At 44.2% G+C, this 17,330-nt stretch overlaps 1 protein-coding gene across 1 annotated transcript; it reads left to right on the top strand.

The window, feature by feature from the left end:
* Positions 1-394: 394 nt before the first annotated feature.
* On the top strand, positions 395-10,647 carry LOC104044021 (serine/arginine repetitive matrix protein 3-like). The gene is made up of 8 exons (XM_064445471.1): positions 395-620; positions 1,471-1,830; positions 2,414-2,485; positions 2,738-2,875; positions 6,107-6,159; positions 6,793-6,876; positions 7,112-7,204; positions 9,154-10,647. Exons 1-8 carry the CDS (start codon positions 395-397, stop codon positions 9,202-9,204), a joined length of 1,077 nt encoding a protein of 358 aa, XP_064301541.1. The 3' UTR covers positions 9,205-10,647.
* Positions 10,648-17,330: the final 6,683 nt, after the last annotated feature.

Here is a 17,330-nt window from a genome sequence, read left to right on the forward strand (position 1 = left end):
TGGGCTTAAGCCCAAAGTGTTGGAAATCAGCTCAGGAGAAAAGTTAGCATCTGACTCCCGTTGCTCTGTGAGAGCTCAGACACCCACTGAGTGCCACGGGATGTCCCATCTCCGTGCACGCAGCACCTTGGGTGGAGGTGACGGACAGCCTTAGCGCTGCGCTGCTGCGGGCCATGCGAGAGCAGCTGTCACACTGCTGGAGGGAGCGGGACGTGAGGCCCCACCAGGGCAGGGCTCCGGCGCCCTTCATTCCCTCACAGCCAACTCTGCTTGACTCGTCTGCACGCGCGAGGCAGCACGCGCGGGAGGGCTGCGTCCACCTACCGGCGCACGGCTACGGGCTGGCGGGGGAAGCGTGGCTGGCGCGTCTCCACTGCAGGAGCCACAGCGGGACATGGCTCGCCCCGAGCTGTCCCTGGGAGCTGTGCGAAGCCCATGCACTGGGCTGCTGCCTGTCAGGGCTAACTGCAGAGCTGAGGACGGCAGGGCAGCACCACGCAAAGGCAATGGCCCAGGCTGGGCAGGCAGCCAGGGGAGGACGCCCTGCGGGTCCTGGGAAGCCAGGACAAGCCTCGTTCGGGACAGGCTCCTGCGGCAGGAGCAGTTAGCTTTCCGAAGGGGTACGGGGGTACTAACTTCTGCTTAAGTTGCAGCCAAGTGTAAAATGTGTTCATCTGATTCGTGTCAATATGGAACAATGCTAGGGCCACACGGTGAAGTGTGACCCTCTAACATTTGACCGTTCTGCTTGTGCTTGTGTAACCGAGGGCTGTTCAATTGACTTGTTAAGTGTCTTAATGGTTGGAATATTGATTGGCGATTTGTTAAATTAATTGTTAAGAAAGAATTTTAGTTAGGAATAGAAACTAACACCTGAGAATTTTAACAAGATAATAAATAATGCTTAGGCCAGACAAGAGGGCATTAGCAATGAATGCTTCATTGACAAGAAGCCTCCTAAAAGAATACAACTCAGTAGAACTTCAATGACTAACAGTGGAAACATCCTGCTACAAAGGAGAGTGCCAAGATAAGGGAAGGCCACAAATCAGCCAGTAGTGATAACAGGGAACTTCTTGGCTCAGAAGGTGCTGAAGCATGGAAACTGGGGAAAAGGTAATTCCGGCAGGGGGAGATTGCCACCACCGACCCAATTTAGGACCAAAAAGACTTGCCCCCCGCCACCCGTAAAGAGCATGCGTGCTAATCTACATGGCAAGCGTGGATAATTTAAATACGGCTGACCAACGGCAAGTGGGATGCTTATCACTGACCAATGAGTGTAAACTTAGGCGTGTTTTTACTAATTGTTATTAATTAAGTAACTGAATATAAACCCTGTAGTTTTGTATGACAGTATGCACGTTAGGCGGAAGGATCCCCCCTGCATCCAGCGCTGCTTGTTTGTCTCTATTCAATAAATTGTAAACTTTAATTGGAATTCCGTTTAAGGCTAAATTTGAACACAAGGTTCAGCAAAGGCTTCAAAACACCCGTTCAAGCTTAGCGTGCAGCTCAGGTCGGAGTTTAAGTGCGTGTTAGTTTGGGCTTGCGTTCCCCCCTCCTCGCCGGGGGCGCCGGGCCGAGCTGGCCTCCGGGCCCTGGAGGAAGCCCTCGGCCGCGCAGGGCCTGCAGGCCGCTCTCCCGCCCGCCGCCGGCGGCTCCCGCGCAGGAAGCGGCGGCGGGCGGTGCACCGGGACGCGCCAGCACTTCCGGGTCGCCAGCCGGGGCGCGGCGGCGACGGGGAGGAGGCGGCGGCGGCGGCGGCGGCAGGCAGGCAGGCAGGCAGGCAGAGGGGCTGCGGTCGTCCTCCGTGTCCCCGGTTCCGGGGTGGGTGGGGCAGTGGTGTCCTGCGGGCCGCCGCGCCGGGCCCGGCCGCGGGGAGGGCGTGGGCGCCGATGCCTCTCGGGAAATGGCGGCCCGGCCCCGGGCGGCGGGGGAGCCCCCCTGGGCGCGTGCTGCCGGCGGGGCCGGTGCCGGACCGTGAGCCCGTGAGTGGGTCGGTGGGTGGGTGGGTGAGTGAGTGCCGGTGTAGGGCAGGTCGGGACGCGGGTCCCCGGGCTCGGGGCCCTCCCGGCGGTTGCAGGCGGCCGCCTCGGCCGGCCCAGGCCGGACCCTGCCATCCGCCGGCGGCCTGACACGGGGCCGCTGTGGCGAAACCAGCTGCGCCCGTACTGACGGTGTCATCGAAGATGACACGAAGACAGGGTTTTGGCCCCCGGTTCCTGATGCAAGAGGAGGAGAGCCTAACCGTGCGCCGCACCGTAGCGTGGTGTGGTTGGATGGGAGCGGTGCTGGGGCTGCCCTCAGGCGGCCTCCCCGGTTTCTTCTGTCTCTGCACTGCTCTGGTGGTTTCTCCCTCCCAAAGTCTTTTGGCAATGATGCTATCGAATGTACTTGTGTCTCTCACTAGATATGGATAACGGGAAGGATGAAAAAATTAGGACACCATGTGCAGCTTCACAAGAAGGGCTGAAAGTCCAAGGTAGGCATTGCTGATCTCTTTCCATGCTCTGGTGTTAGGTGTGTTATCCTTTATGTCAGTTACCATCATTGACCCTGGTATTGAGCATTGTCACTTGCTAACAGTAATAGACCATGGCACACTGGAAGAGGGGAGAAAACCACAACCAGCCTCTCCAAATAGGGGTTCATTGTGTTTAAATTCTGTGAAGGGTCATTTTGGTAGACCATAGTTACTAGCATGCTTGTCACTGTTGTCTTATGTTATCCTAAGGGAAAGAAGAAAGGAAACGAAAACGCAGTAGAAGCAGATCATCATCCATTTCATCCACATCGTCTTCTAGCACTACATCCGCCTCCTCCTCCTCCTCCTCACGCTCATCATCAAGGTCGTCGTCTTCAAGTAGCAGAGGTAAGCTACCTCCATGGCTATGTGTGATGTTTACTGGTTTTGATAGCACTCCTGGAAACATTTAAAGCTTATTTTAAATGTGGCTAAATAACCACAAAGTACCAGCGTAGAATATCAATACTGCATTTTCAGAGTGTTTCTCTCATAAACCTTTCCTATTGCTATGCTAAGGTACCTGTTGATGCACAGTATGCAATGTTCTTCTGTTAATTTAAATAACTTCAAAATAGAAACTGCCATTCAAAGAAATGTTACCTTAACAATATGCTGTACATATTTAAAACTCTGTATTCGTTATACTTTCAACACACAGATCTTTTTCTACTTCGCCTGTCTATCTAGACCAGAATTGGGGTTTTTTGGTTTAGTCTTACTTTGGTCTTAATGTTTTAAGCATTTAACTTTGAGGACTCACATGAAGTTTATTAATACCGGTGACCAAATTCAATGGAAACACACACGCAAGCACTGCAGGATTAAGACTTTCCATGCTAAGCTGCTGCTTACTTAGAGGACTTGGGGTAGATACTGTCTGGGAGTAAGTGCAGATTTTTTTCTATGGGTGTAACTTGTGACATTGAAGGGAATGTATTGCTGATTGTATCAAGACTGCATTGTTTTGATATTCTGTATCAAAATATTTGCTCTTACTGCAGGAAAAGTGACTACATTGCCAGTTTATAATAAAAGGGGTCAGCCTAAACATTGAAGTGTATTTTATCCTTTTTTACTATGATTGGGAAGAACTTTAGTATGAACTAGAGTTCACCCGAGGAAAAGTCTAACATCAGGGTCAGCTGAAAACTTCAACATCTAGTACAGGACCTCATATTTGTGACTGTGTATCCCACAGTTTAACAATTATTTAATTCAGCTTCCCTCAAAGCAGATTTACATCTGTGTGGAAATATTACTTGTTCCCACACTTCAGTGGCTTGATTCTATGTATCTGACACAAAGAAATTCTGAAAATGTTCAAATCTATGAACTTGTACATTTGATGGGGGAGGCCCTCCTTGAATGAATTTTGCCACATGTGATACACTCTAAAACTTCTAAAAAGAATTAAACTGTCATGTCAGGCACTGACTGTGCGAACGTGCTTGGCGTACTCTCTGGCTCATCTTTGGGAGGGATGCCAAGACATATGTATGTGAGTTTAAAAATCATTCTGAATTAGGCTCAAGTTGTCAGTCTGCATACTCAGAGATTTGCTAAAACTTCACAGCTAAAAATGCCCTCTTTTCCCATTCACAGGGGAGAGCAGATGATCTAGCAAAAACGTCCTATGAGGGCATGTTTAAACAACTATTTACTCCATCTAGACAAGAAAAGATGCGAGGTAATTGAGCTAAGACAGATACATAGGTGTGGGTAGTTGCCACTGTGGAGAGGGAGCAAAAAATCATTCTGTGACTTTCAGAGAAAGGAATAATGATCTTAAATTGCAACAGGAAGGGTTTGAATTAGATCTAATAAAAATACATCCTAGCAGAAGAACAGTGGAATAGCTTGCCTAACCTGCAGTTAAAGACTTTGAATGACAAAGGTTGCCCCAGTCTCATGTGTTGGGTATAGCAGGGGTGAAGTTAACATTCCTTGGGATAGCCGAATGGAGATTTCTTCCAGCATTTTTTTTATCTGTGTTCCTCTTTTCTTACTTAGTGAGTGCAGCTGTAATTCTGTCTGTTAGACACTGGGCAGTGGCTGGGGAAAACGGAGAGGAGAGTGGGGGAAACTGAATCCTGATCTCTGGAGTTGTATGCCCCACCCACCTTCTCCAACCTTGCTGGTAACGTAGGTTATATGGAAAATGAAGCTAACTTGAATGCAGAAAGGACACACTTTGCTGTGGAAAAAGAAACATTGGGATATAGAAACTGGGCATGCAGCTGGTTAGGTGGAGCTGGGAAGGGGGTTCCCCTCAGGCAGGAGACAAGCAGGCAAACAGTGCTAGAACTAGCGGGGTAGGGTGGCCGAGTACGGAAACAGATTGAGCTACTGGGGAGACCAGATGGTGAGGGATGGCAACTCCGAAAGAGCGAACAGGAGGAAAAGATGTCCTGGCTTAGTCTAGGAAGTCAACAGTTCAGTGCAGAATTCTAGAGAAGTTCTGCTAGGGTTTGTGGTCATGAGAACTGTGGCTAGGATGGTGGGAGGTAAAAACTGAGTCTGGAAGAGATGTGGGCAAAGGGATAAAACTGGGCAAGAGTCTGTTCGCCACAGCATAGTGATTTTCAAAGTGGAAGGAAACACAGTGTTTGTGAATGTACCTCTTTCCTGATGTTGGCAAACATTTGTAAAAGTCCTCTGGCCAGTTATACCATTCCCTGTCTGCGTTTAGTCCAGTCCGTTGTTATCAAGACTGAATGTGGTCATAGAATTAATATTTTCATCATTTCTTCTGACATGCTAGTGCTGCATTTGTCATTAGGAGGCCAAAATGGCCTCCTCAAGGCTTGCTTGGGCAGTCTTACCTTAGACTTTTCTAACTTTTAAGTCTGGCTGTGCTCTGGTATATTCCTATAATGTTATCTTTTGCTTGGAATTTATTGTAAAGAAACTGCAGAGCTGATGGCTTGAAGACAGTCTGTTGGAAGACTAGGAAGCTGTTTCACAGTCTTTCTAGGTTTACGGTCCCGTAGTCAAAGCCGGTGCTTCAAAATCTACTTCCTCACATACCAGTCACAGTGTAATCTTTAAAATCTATGATTGGCTTATAGATCTTTTGAGTTTCTGCTTTACAAAACTTACTAAAGGCCTTGAAGTTGGAAAATGAGCTGAGTAAGTATGAAAAGTTTTACATTTGCCATGAACAGTGATATTTTCAGTGGTTTGACAGCCCCAACGGTATTTTTGTTGTGTCCTTTGAGAGTCAGGATTGCTGGCTATAAAACACATACTTGCAATATGTTGAGCACAGCTGCAGAAAGAGGATAGAAGTATTGTCTCTATTAATAAAATATATTGATATAAGTAATCATTGAGTAAATCAGGTATTTTCAGTTTCCATGTTAGACCAGTAAGTGGCAGTAAGTTAACATGTTGCTTTTCTCAAGGTTAGTTTCAACCAGTGTTCATATATATAGCTGAATTAAGGCATTCTCCTCTTATGTTTTACATTCCTCTGTGCCTTAGCTTAAAACCAAATGCCTTTTTCAAAATGCTAAACTTACAGGGTTTGATTTTGCTTCGTTTTATTGTTTGTTTTTTTTTTTTTTTTAATTTTAGATTCTCCGAAGTCTAAATCAAAGAAAAAGAGAAAAGAAAAACATAACAAAAAGGTAAACATTTACAAAGAGAATTAAGTAGTTAACAGACAGAAAATAGTTCTTCATGTTTCAATAACCTTAAATGCCATGTAAGACGTAATGCTTTTGCCTGAGGCTATGTAAATCTGAATCATGCTTTTAGGGTTACAGTAGGTGAACTGATAGGTTGGCATATACTTGACTGTATACTAACAGAGGAATAATTTAAAGGTTCCTTTTGCCAATTGTTGGTAGCCCAGCTTGTGTTTAGAGTAGCCTCTGAAGAAAAGAGACGTGGGGAATCTTGATAACTTTATAGAATTTGTCAGAAGAAGCAATTTCTAGTCAGTGAGACTGTAGTATAGTCTTCCTGTTGTAATTCTTCTTTTTAATTTTATCAGGACCTTCTGTTCAGTGATTTTGTATATTGGGGTTACATTAAAAGAGCGAATAGGGGATCAGACCATTTCTGTTTCTCAGGATCTCAAGGGTTGCTAAACCTACTGTGTTACCTTCTGTGTAGTTCAGATAGTACCTATCCAGCGGTGGTCAGGGCAAGCAGTAGCGGCTGTCTTGACTAGCCGGGGTGTTGAGAGCTACTTGTGCATTCCCTTATTTTGCCCTTGAGTCTGTAAGCATAAGAGTATATGCCTTGTATACTTGTAGAAAAGGAAAAAAGAGAACAAAATGAAGAAAAAGAAAGAGAAGAAGAAAAAGAGAGAGAAAACAGGACCTGTCCAGCTTTCCAAGGTACGCTAGTGTGTGTCTGAAGTCCCCTTATACTTCTAATCTAAACACTTAATCTGTCCTGTCATAAAAATGTTCATAACACCACTAGTTTTGTCATCAGTGAAAAGAAACCTATCTCTATTGTTTTGGACAGTTAGGAAGTATAAAAGATTATTGTCTGTAATTTTATTTAAGACTTGTAACATTATAAAACAAAGCAAAGCTTATGTCTTTCTAATGTGTGATCTCATTTTAGTTCTTTAAAAACAAAAAGAAGAATGAAAACTACAGCATGATAACAGGAAAGAAAATTAAGATGAGAATAAAGAAGACTAAGAAAGATAAAGAGGTAAGAGTTAAAATGGTCTATATATCCCTAGGGAAAATACTGTATCTCTTAATAGTTTTCTAATAGTAGTCTCTTGTAGAACAGTAGATCTTACCGTTCAGAGTTGTAAATTGAGTGTAGCTTTTAATGTGGCTATGATGCCATCTGAGAAATTTTAGTTCATTCTTTTGGCAGGTTTTGTGTTATGAGTGGGCTTGGAATACTGTGGCATGACTGGATAAACCAAAGGATGCTTGTGCAACTTCTTAGAATTTCAGTTCGTAATGTTTAGCTGATTTGTGGCTTTCTCTGTTGATTTAATTTGCACTATTTTTAATTGTCCTCATCTTCTTCCAGTCTCTTGTGATCAGCTGTGGTAATTGCTGCTTTACTGTGTTTTACTAACGCACACAAGGCTAGCCATTATTTAGAGAGGAATTAAAAAAAGACAATAGTAGTATTAGGACCACGTGCTCACACATTCTCTCAAAGCAGACAAATGTTTTTGCTGAGATAACCAGGGAAATGGATATCATGAATAGCATTTTGTGCTGTTGCTATGGGTGTTTGGACTCTGCACTTTAATGTGTTCACCCTTTTCAGCAGTTTCCACACCTTAGAGTAATCTGCAGAGGGCTTCTGGTACTAGTCAGCATGTGTTAAAAGTGTTACTTTGCTGAGGTATCTAGTTTGGTGGATTCTGACTCAGCCATAACAGTTCCTTCTATAGCTACCAAAGCAGAACTGAGCATTCCAAGTTAAATTTGATGAAAAATATTTTATCTTCTTTCTGTGGCATGGAAGTTTGCATTAAATCACAGAATGGTAGGGGTTGGAAGGGATGTCTGGAGATCATCTTGTCCAACCCCCCTGCTTGAGCAGGGACACCTAGAGCAGGGGACGCAGGAACGCATCCAGGTGGGTTTTGAATGTCTCCAGGGAAGGAGACTCCATGGCCTCCCTGGGCAGCCTGTTCCACTGCTCTGTCACCCTCACAGTAAATAAGTTTCTTCTCATATTGAGGTGGAACTTCCTGTGTTCTAACTTGTGCCCCTTGCCTCTTGTCCAGTCATTGGACACTGTTAAAGCTGAATGCATGCTAGCCTTACCCCAGTAACCTCCTTGTCACAATATTTGCTGTGTGTTCCTTTTTTTGATTGGTGTCTCTGGTCATGAACTTTCTGAATTGAACAACATTCATTCTTCACAGTATTTTAAGATTCAATAATTGTTTTATAAATTGTGATTTTTAAAAGCACTGGGAACAAGTCTTTTGACTGTTTGGATCATCTCTTATGTAAAGAAAGAACCTAAATTCATGGTTCTCTTTCTGCTATGCTGCAAGCTGCTGCTTATGCTTAGAAAAAAATTATACTTCCCAAAGCACGAGACTTGCTGCATGTACAGTGAAAGTTGCCTCAGACACCAGAGAATTGTATCTCTTCTGCTAGTGAGTTCCCTCCTGAGCAGGCTATGAGTGACATGGTGACAACCCAATGGAGCCTCCATGGGGAGCCACTTAGGAAATGTACCACGAAATAGTGACAGCTTGTCTCCTATAGCATCTCTCCTGAGTACCCAACTGCTTTGTGCTTCCGCCAGGCACTCACACTTGACTGGTAGCTAGTCATATCGAGCTGTTTGAATGTGGTAGCATTTGCTCTGCAGCGTGCCAAGATGTGAAAGCCCCACAGAAAGCAGGGTTATGTGGCCTGAGACGTGAAAGCCCCACAGAAAGCAGGGTTATGCGGCCTGAGACGTGAAAGCCCCACAGAAAGCAGGGTTATGCGGCCTGAGACGTGAAAGCCCCACAGAAAGCAGGGTTATGCGGCCTGAGACGTGAAAGCCCCACAGAAAGCAGGGTTATGCGGCCTGAGACGTGAAAGCCCCACAGAAAGCAGGGTTGTGCAGCCTTGGTCCACTGAGTACAGGTCTGTTAAACCACTGCCTCTGCTTTTCTGCTCTTACAGAGAGACCGGAATCGTGCAGAACTCCTTGAATTTCTGAACTCTGCCTTATAATGGGAAGAGTGCTGACCAAGGACTTGTAAATATACCAAGCCAATAATCATCATGCCTAGCAAAACACTAAAGGGAAACTCAGGGAAAAAAGGATGCCAAGCTTGACGAGACCAGACTCTCCTGCTGAGAAGACAATCGGGATGTCCTTTTTTAATGGCAAAATGAAGAGTAACTGATAACTTGTTAATGAAGATCTGTGTCCTCCTCTTGAGATCCTAAGGTAATAGCCAGGCTGTGGTGTTTTCAGAAGAGCCTAAGACGCTGTCGTTGACAGTGATAAGAAATGACACACTGAAGTTCAATAACATGATTTCTATCCTAACTGCATGCAGAACACACTCTTAGTTTCAAATGTCTTAATGTTTCTAGTAGTTTAAGCAAAGCAGAGTATTTGTAAATGTCTGTTTGAAAGATGAGGCATTTCTGTATGTATATTTTTTTCCAGTGGTGGTTTTACTTGTCCTAAAGAGCAAGTTAACCTTTGTAAATAGAACATGCTTTTACGGAAATGATTTTTAGACAGTTCATTCACTAATATATTTAGAGTTTGAGATATGATCTTTCTCTGGACAGTTTATTGTGCTCTCTCAGTAGAAAGTGTAACAGTAAAATACTCCAGAGCAATAATGGTAGCTGAATGATTTTTTTATCCTAAACTAGAAGCAGGAAAGGTCTCTGGTTCTGTTTCTTTTATCTGGATCAGCTGTTCAAAGGCAGCTCACAGTAGATAGTTTACCCCCCATATCTGGAGTTGCAGTTCCTAGGCCTAAACACTCTGGAGTTCTGGCTTGCCTTTCTGATCCTGTGAACTGTATGTCAAATCTTCCTCTGAAGCGCAGCATATCTTAGTCTGAGCCATAGGAATGATGCCGAGGCAGGCAGTGACAGTGACCCTCCAGGTGCGTTGCCAGTGAGGTCTGGTTATGCAGCTGGACTCCAGCATAACACACGTGCATGTGCTCCTTGGGAACCACAATTCAGGAACACCTGGATAAAGGAGTCGGGGGTAGCTGGCTTTGACAAGAATATCTGGTGTACAGTGGTCAAAGTGTGGGGAGCTCATTAAAGAGCGAACAAACAGAAGACACACTGCGTCTGTGTCTGCCATGGTGTTTTAAGTAAATCTGAAGATTTGTACCATTGCTCAAGGGATAATTTTAATATTTTTGATGTGTGAAGCCTTCTGAAGATGCTACAATCCTGTCTTTTCCCTTGTTTTTTGTTGTGAAACATTTTGCAATTCTTGCAGAGATGTAACTCTAAATTTAGAGACTGAAGCCCTGATCCAGAAAAGCAAGTCCTTACATTCTTATGAACATAAAACATGAAAACACATACGTAAAAACTGGAATTTCCTTGACTTTTAACCTGGTGATGGTTTCCTTTTTGTGGAAGCACTGTTCTGAAATGTCAGTAGGGGAAAAAATAAACAAGCAACACCCACCCCCCCTCCGTTTTTTTTCATGGGGATTGTGCTTTGATTTATGCTGCTTTGGTATCTTCTAGCTAGTGATGCCAAAGCATCTTGCCCAGATAAGCAGCTTTTATCTGTGGACTTCTCTTAAGAAGATTAATCCCAAACACGCTCTTAGAAAACACTAACATCCTTGCCATTCCCTAGGTTATATCTTATGTAAAGATAGTATTTCCTGAAAATTTAGGAGGGGAAAAGAAAAGTAGAAATTTGGAAGATAGAAAGGAAATAGGAAGGGGAAACACAGAGATCACACTTGTAAAGAACTGCATTGGTCGGAAGCTTCAGACTCAGTTGAAATAATCTGCATTTTACTGCTGTATTCAAGATTGGTCAAGATTGTAAAAACTCCTTCACTGTTCCATGCTAGTATGAAAAAGGCAAAGGACCTTTTAGTAATACGATGTGGTCTGTTCCTCTTTTAGGGTTTTGGTAGTTGCCAACTCTGATGGTAGAAAGATGAGTCAGACTGCTTTTTCTTAAAAAAAAAAACAACAAACAACCCAAACCAACCAACCAAAAAAAAGGCCAAAGCAAAGCCACTTTCTTTTTTGCTGTTTCAGCATGGAGGAATTTTTCCTGTTCAGTTTTGACATGCTGGCTATGCTTTGGTGACGCTTTAAATTATTTCTATGCCAGCGTTTACTTCTAAGCTATCGTTTCTTTTAGAAAGCCAAGCTGTGTAACTTCTGTGGCAGTGATTCAGTTTTATTCTCTTCTGCCCACTCGTTTATAAGTGCTGTCAGAAACTTCGCAGCAGTTGCTGCTTTTATAAGCCTCCTTTTCCTTCCTACCTGTCTCCATGTAGATTCTTGGGTTTCTAAAGAGATTTGAGTTTGTGTTGCATCCTTCCCTCCCCCGTCTTTCCCTACAAGCACTGAGAGAGATCACGTGCATCTTCTTGGGACTGAGTATCTTTGAGGCTGCTGTTTGGAGCTGGCCAACAGATTCCAGTCTCCCTAGTGAGCAACAAGCCCATACAGCCAGAATAACTGTCCATGCCTTGCCACCTCAGGAAAGAAGGTCATTTTGTTGACCTTTTCGCTAAAGCGTAGCTTCTTAGTACTGCTTCAGATTACTGTTGTGAAGCTGAACAAAGAGTGAACCAGATGTGAAGGTTATGACAGTAAGGTAAGAGATGTAGAGGAATGTGATGAAATACAGATTGAGAAATTTGCATGAGGGAACTGAAGCGGCGTGGGATGTTGATCTGATATGCAAATGGCTGATAGAGAGCCTTGCTACCAGGTCTCAAAAAAGTGCATTATCGTGGGGGAAGATGAAGGCTGAAACAATAGAACAATAGAAAAGGTATGAGGTAGGGATGGAAGGAGACTGCTGCTGTCAGAAGTCATGGAGTGGCAGAAGTCAGCTGATAAGGACCTGGCTGGACAAGTTGCGATTCTTGCTAAAATGCCGAATAATGTAAGTCTTTCAGGTGTGAAACCTACTTTTTTGTTTGTGTGTGTGTGACAGTCTTCCCTATCACACCTACTTTCTGTGTCCCTGCACCGTTTTCCATTCTGGGGATCATGACCTGGGAATCAGAACTCAACTGATTTTTTCTTTTGACAACAGAAAGTCCAGAAACAGAAGTCACTGGGGTGGGAAGGAGGGGAAGGATATAAGGATATATTCTCTGAGCTGCTGCCACCATGCCCATCCTCCTTGGCACTGTTCTAAGTATTCTATTCCATTTACAAAAAGTTGTGCCACAGGCGGCCAAACTGGTAAGACTTGGTCCCTTGGGATTTGTGCCTGTTGCTCTTTAAACCCTTGCTACCACGCTAGTCCTACCTGCCGCTTGTGTGCTGCAGTTAGGCAGGCATAAATGTAATATGGCTGTGTGGTTTTCATCAGTCCCATGGTGGAAGGTGCTAATTTGGACCTCCTGGATCTATTGAGTAGTTGTCATGAAGCAGGAAAGGAACCAGGTATTTCTAAAGATTTTTCTACAATTGATACAACTGGTAGTCCTGAAAGTTATCAGAAGGGGATGGAGCACAGTTACATAAGTTTCTTTTCTTATGCAGGGAAAATAGGCAAAAATCCAAATGTGAAAGAATGCTTCATGGAAGCAATTATGTGATTCAGCCAGTTCTCAGGGGCCATGCAATTCTTTGTTGCTCTTGTTTCCTTTATGATTTGCCTGAACTTGACTTCTTTGCCTGTGCAAAAATGTACAAGAGATCAAGATGAGAAAATACTTATAAACACCGCCTTGCTTTGGATGCATTTGCCTCCATTGAACTAAGACATCATCCTGCAGTGCTGAGCAGGGCCTGCAATTTTCATACCTGTCCAGTATTTAGTATGCTTAAACTTAGGCAAGGTGTGTTGCTTTGATGTACTTGATGTTTCATGCTACAGGAATATATGAACTTCCCACTCACCCTCTGTAGCAGGGAAAACGGAGTTAGCTCTGCATGCAGGGGAAAAGCAGAGGTCAGAGAGGCTGAAGTAACTTCTCCTGTGGTCACCTGCTGAACCTGCCCTGGTGAGGTGCAGGTGGGGGCCTTGACCACCGGATGGAGCTCTGATACACTTTGTTTGTACGTGTTAAAGGTGCTCCTCCTGGTTTCCTTTGGAAACAAGTTTCCAGAGTTCTTGCTCAACTCCCAAGGTTGGGACCTCTACTCTCATTTGGGCACTCCATGAAATGGCTGGATTTTAAGTGGTAGTGGGTCCTCCGGAAGGATATGAGGTCCTGGGCACACATGAAAATCCTCCAGTCTGCTACTTGGCTATATTGGAAGCTGTAGGGTGATAAGCTTTTGAGGAGCAGCTTCTTAAAATTATTGGCCAACACCTAGCCTTCTAGTTCCATCTCTGGACAAAATGAGTGATCAAAATTGCTATCCAGTGCAGAGATGATGATTTATTTGGCTGTTGATGACAGCTATTTTCTTTCCTGCCTGCTCAATTTTGGTCTTAAATTGTGATTCACAAGGAGTGTGAAACATGCAGTGTTTTCTGAGGGAAGAGCAGGACATGGTGCTGAGGGCTCTAAGGATGCATGTTCTGAGCCTTTTCAAGCAGTGTGAAGAACGTCATTAATATCCACTCTGATAAGCGTACAGTGATCACAGAGGTACAATGTTTAAGATTACAGCTGTTCTGATACTGGCATGCTGGCCACTGGTGCCATCTTCCAATAAGGCGCTAAACGGTACAGTTAACACCAGTTGTGTTCGTTTTGCTCTCCATTCGTGAGCTGTTCTCTGGGTGACAGTAGTGTGAGAATGACGACTCTGCATTTGTCAGGAGAGGCCTGGTTAGAAAGCTGCTGCCTGTTTCCTGGTTCATCAGCGCTGGGAAATGTGCCAGCAGGTGGCACTGCTGTCCAGCTGGACTGTCACGGGAATTTATTTTAATCTTTGGACATTAACTTTGCACTTTCTTCCTCTGAAACCCGATAATTAGCCTGCAAAGACCTACCTAATTTCGTGTTATTTATGGGCAACATTTGTTACTGCTGTCCTATGAATTTTATCCAGTCTTTGTTTCTTGCTTTTGGTTGTGCAGACCATAGTTTCTCCTGCTGCTGCTTGTGTGCCAAAGGCAGAAGGAAGCCTTTAACTTCCAAGTAGCAGAATGCAACAGGAGCACGTTGCTGAGAGCAGTAGGGACCTGGAAGGATCAGGTGTTCTTGCACCATCCCTACTTGGGGCTGCTGAGTTCTTCAGAAACTACACCCTGTTTTTCCCTATCTCTAAAATAATTTCAGACCTTCAGTGACAGAATATAGAAAAAAAAAAAAAACAAACAAAAAAAAACCACCAGAGGAATATTTCACTGCCACTGCTTCGGATCACATCCAGTTATTTAAATAGTCCTCGGACTAAATTAGGTGCAATCTATTGCTTTAGGCAACCTGACACTGCAGAAAAGAAGGTTGGAAAAGGTACTGCACATGGACTGTGACCTGATAGAGGCCTCTGAGAATACGGCATTGTGATCACTAAACAGGTGTGACAAATTACATTTGGAGAGTAGATACTCTGGTGTAGAAAACACAAATGCTCTTTCCCACACTTCTGTAGTATCTGCTACTGGGTCAATTAAATTTATTTGGAAGAGACAAAATGTAATTGTGACTAAATTATAGAGGTGAGATGCTATAATCTAGCCAAGACCCTAAGAAATTATAATTTTATGAAGTACACGGTATACACAGATAACCATAAATAGCCACATAATTCACTGTGCTTCTTGTAACCCTTTCCCCCACCTTTCTGTCATGTTTATTAAGATCTCATCCTGCAAAGATTTTTCCCTTAGTTTGAGAATATATTTGTGCAGCAACTGCAAAGAAAATACATGGTAGTCATGGGGAGACCTGGGCCTGAGACCCAACTCTCAGGACCAGCACAGTATCTTTCTGATGTAAGCCAGCTTGAAACATGGCTTGTCTGATCATACAAAGGGAACAAGAGGTCCCTTGTGCCGACAGCCCACAGCACGGACAGCAGTACTAGGGGAAAGCAGGCACTGAGATTATGATGTCTCTGGCTGGCACAGGTGGGTGGAACTGAGGAAGACTTAATAGCCCTGCCTCTGTTGTAGGGCACAACCAAAAAGGCATCGCCTCATGCAGTCCAGGGCTTCCCAGAATGCTTTTGGGGCAAAACTATAGTGGGTTGCCCTTTATTAGGGGGGTGTAGCAGAAGGCAGGAATATCAGAATGGCCATCCAGTCAAAGCCTAGCTGTCCGTAGTTTTTCTCCTGGGAAAGGCCTGTAGCAATATTCTGGGGAAACGGCGTAAGCAATAACACAGATTTGCTTGTCCACAGCTTCTGGCAAGGAGTAGCTTAAGCCCTGTGTTGTAGGCTGCATCCTGACCACTGTGGTCTGCTAACCCTCTGAACTTGTGTAGTCCCCTTTTGGGAACTACTCACCTGTCTGATCTCCAGAATGTGCTGAGCAATGCAATTCATGCTTCAGTAATACTTTGTGTGGGGAAAAAAAATTACTTCCTTTTTTTTTAACTCGTGCATGCTTTGCATATACAACGCTTAGCAGAGGGAGCCTTGAGCCATCTGGGGCCATCTACTAATATTAAGTTGTTCTAGTATCCAGGATCAGGTACAGAATCAATAGGTGTGACTCAAAAGTATCTGAAGACAAAACATCTATTTTGTCACTTCTATCTTCTCATTTTGTGGTAGTACTCATTAATGTAAGACATGCTTGGGAGCATGTTGATGAAGACTTCAATTTAAGGTTGTATCTGTAAACCACTTAGCTTCAGAGAGTTTCAGACCTTTGCAGTTGTTTAATCCCAGTTACTTACCACCTTAAATCTTGGGATCTGTTTGTAGAGTTAACAAGCTAGAAGGTAGACAGCTGCAGTTGTAGCCTGGAGAGAGTACGGTGGCTTTTTGTTTAGATCAACTGCCTTTACCATTCTTGCCTTCCTTATTTGTTATGTACACAGTGCACAGGAGGGCAGTGGACCAGCTTTTGTGTCTGGCTAGATGTGGACAGATTATATTTCAGGAGATCTTTAATTAAAGACAAGTACAAAAAAAATTTGTTTGTATTTCACAGCTTTGCTTTAATTCTCTGAGGTTCTGTGATGAAACATAGTGCAATCTCAGCAGACAGGTATTTCCTGCAAAGCTTACTCCAATTCCCCACAGCGTGATAGCTGGCTGAACTATATGCTGACATGGGTGAGGGACCTCACCTCCTGCATGCCTTTGCTGGCTACACAGCCTGTGGGACAGGCTCATCTGTAGGAGCCATAGCAGCAGGGCTGCAGAGTCTCTCTCAGGTAAGTAGTGGCTCTGAGGAGTGTTAGCCCCCTGAGCTGAGCAGTGCAGCTAAGCTGCTATAAAGGTGTTGCCGTTACCTGTTAGAATATATAGTAAATCTAGGACTGCTTTTCCCTGGGTGTAACAATGTCCTTTGGACAGCATAACACTATCAGCAATGGGGCAATAGTGATGCTCTGGGCTGATACCAAAAATCCTTGCTCAGCCTTGAGAGAAGAGAATGATTGAGGATTTAGAATGATTTTTTGTTCAGTTCACTTGTTTGTTAATGATGTTGTGCTGCTATTTCACTTTTTATTCTTCTTAAAGAATTAAGACACTGGCCTAGCTCTCAGGAGGGGCTAAGACCAGATCAGAGAGTCTCATCAGGGCTGTGTAGAAATGAGATGTTTGGTTTATTTGGTCTTTTTCCTCTGCTTGCAAACAGTGCAGCCCAGGAGGAGAAGAGCTGTAGAGTCAGACAGTTGTTGGTAAGGACCTAATGTTCCCACTATACAAGTTTCATGAGGGTTTACTTTAGACCAGCATTAGTCCAGCTTTATGGTCTGTGAGCCAGTTGCAATGGATCATTTGGGCTAGCTTAATCCAAAAGCAATCTAGTTTGTCCACTGTGCATGCCCAGTGCTACGGACCAAGCACAGTAGGTGGGGACAACCAGGAGCTGCATGCTCCCCATTTGAACTAAAACACTAATTTAGCCACACAAAATGTAGAATTAGGACAAGGCAAACACGGGTGGGTAGTTGTTGCCACATGCTGAGACCAAAGGCTCAGTTATGGTTCAGCCTACAGCATTCCTAAGAAAAATGAGTGCCACAAGCACAGCGCAGTCGTATATCCTAACCACCTCCCCAGCTCTGCTTCAGTACCTACT

The sequence above is a fragment of the Phalacrocorax carbo genome, chromosome 3 (assembly GCF_963921805.1).
Source record: "Phalacrocorax carbo chromosome 3, bPhaCar2.1, whole genome shotgun sequence".
In the NCBI taxonomy this organism is placed as follows: domain Eukaryota; kingdom Metazoa; phylum Chordata; class Aves; order Suliformes; family Phalacrocoracidae; genus Phalacrocorax; species Phalacrocorax carbo.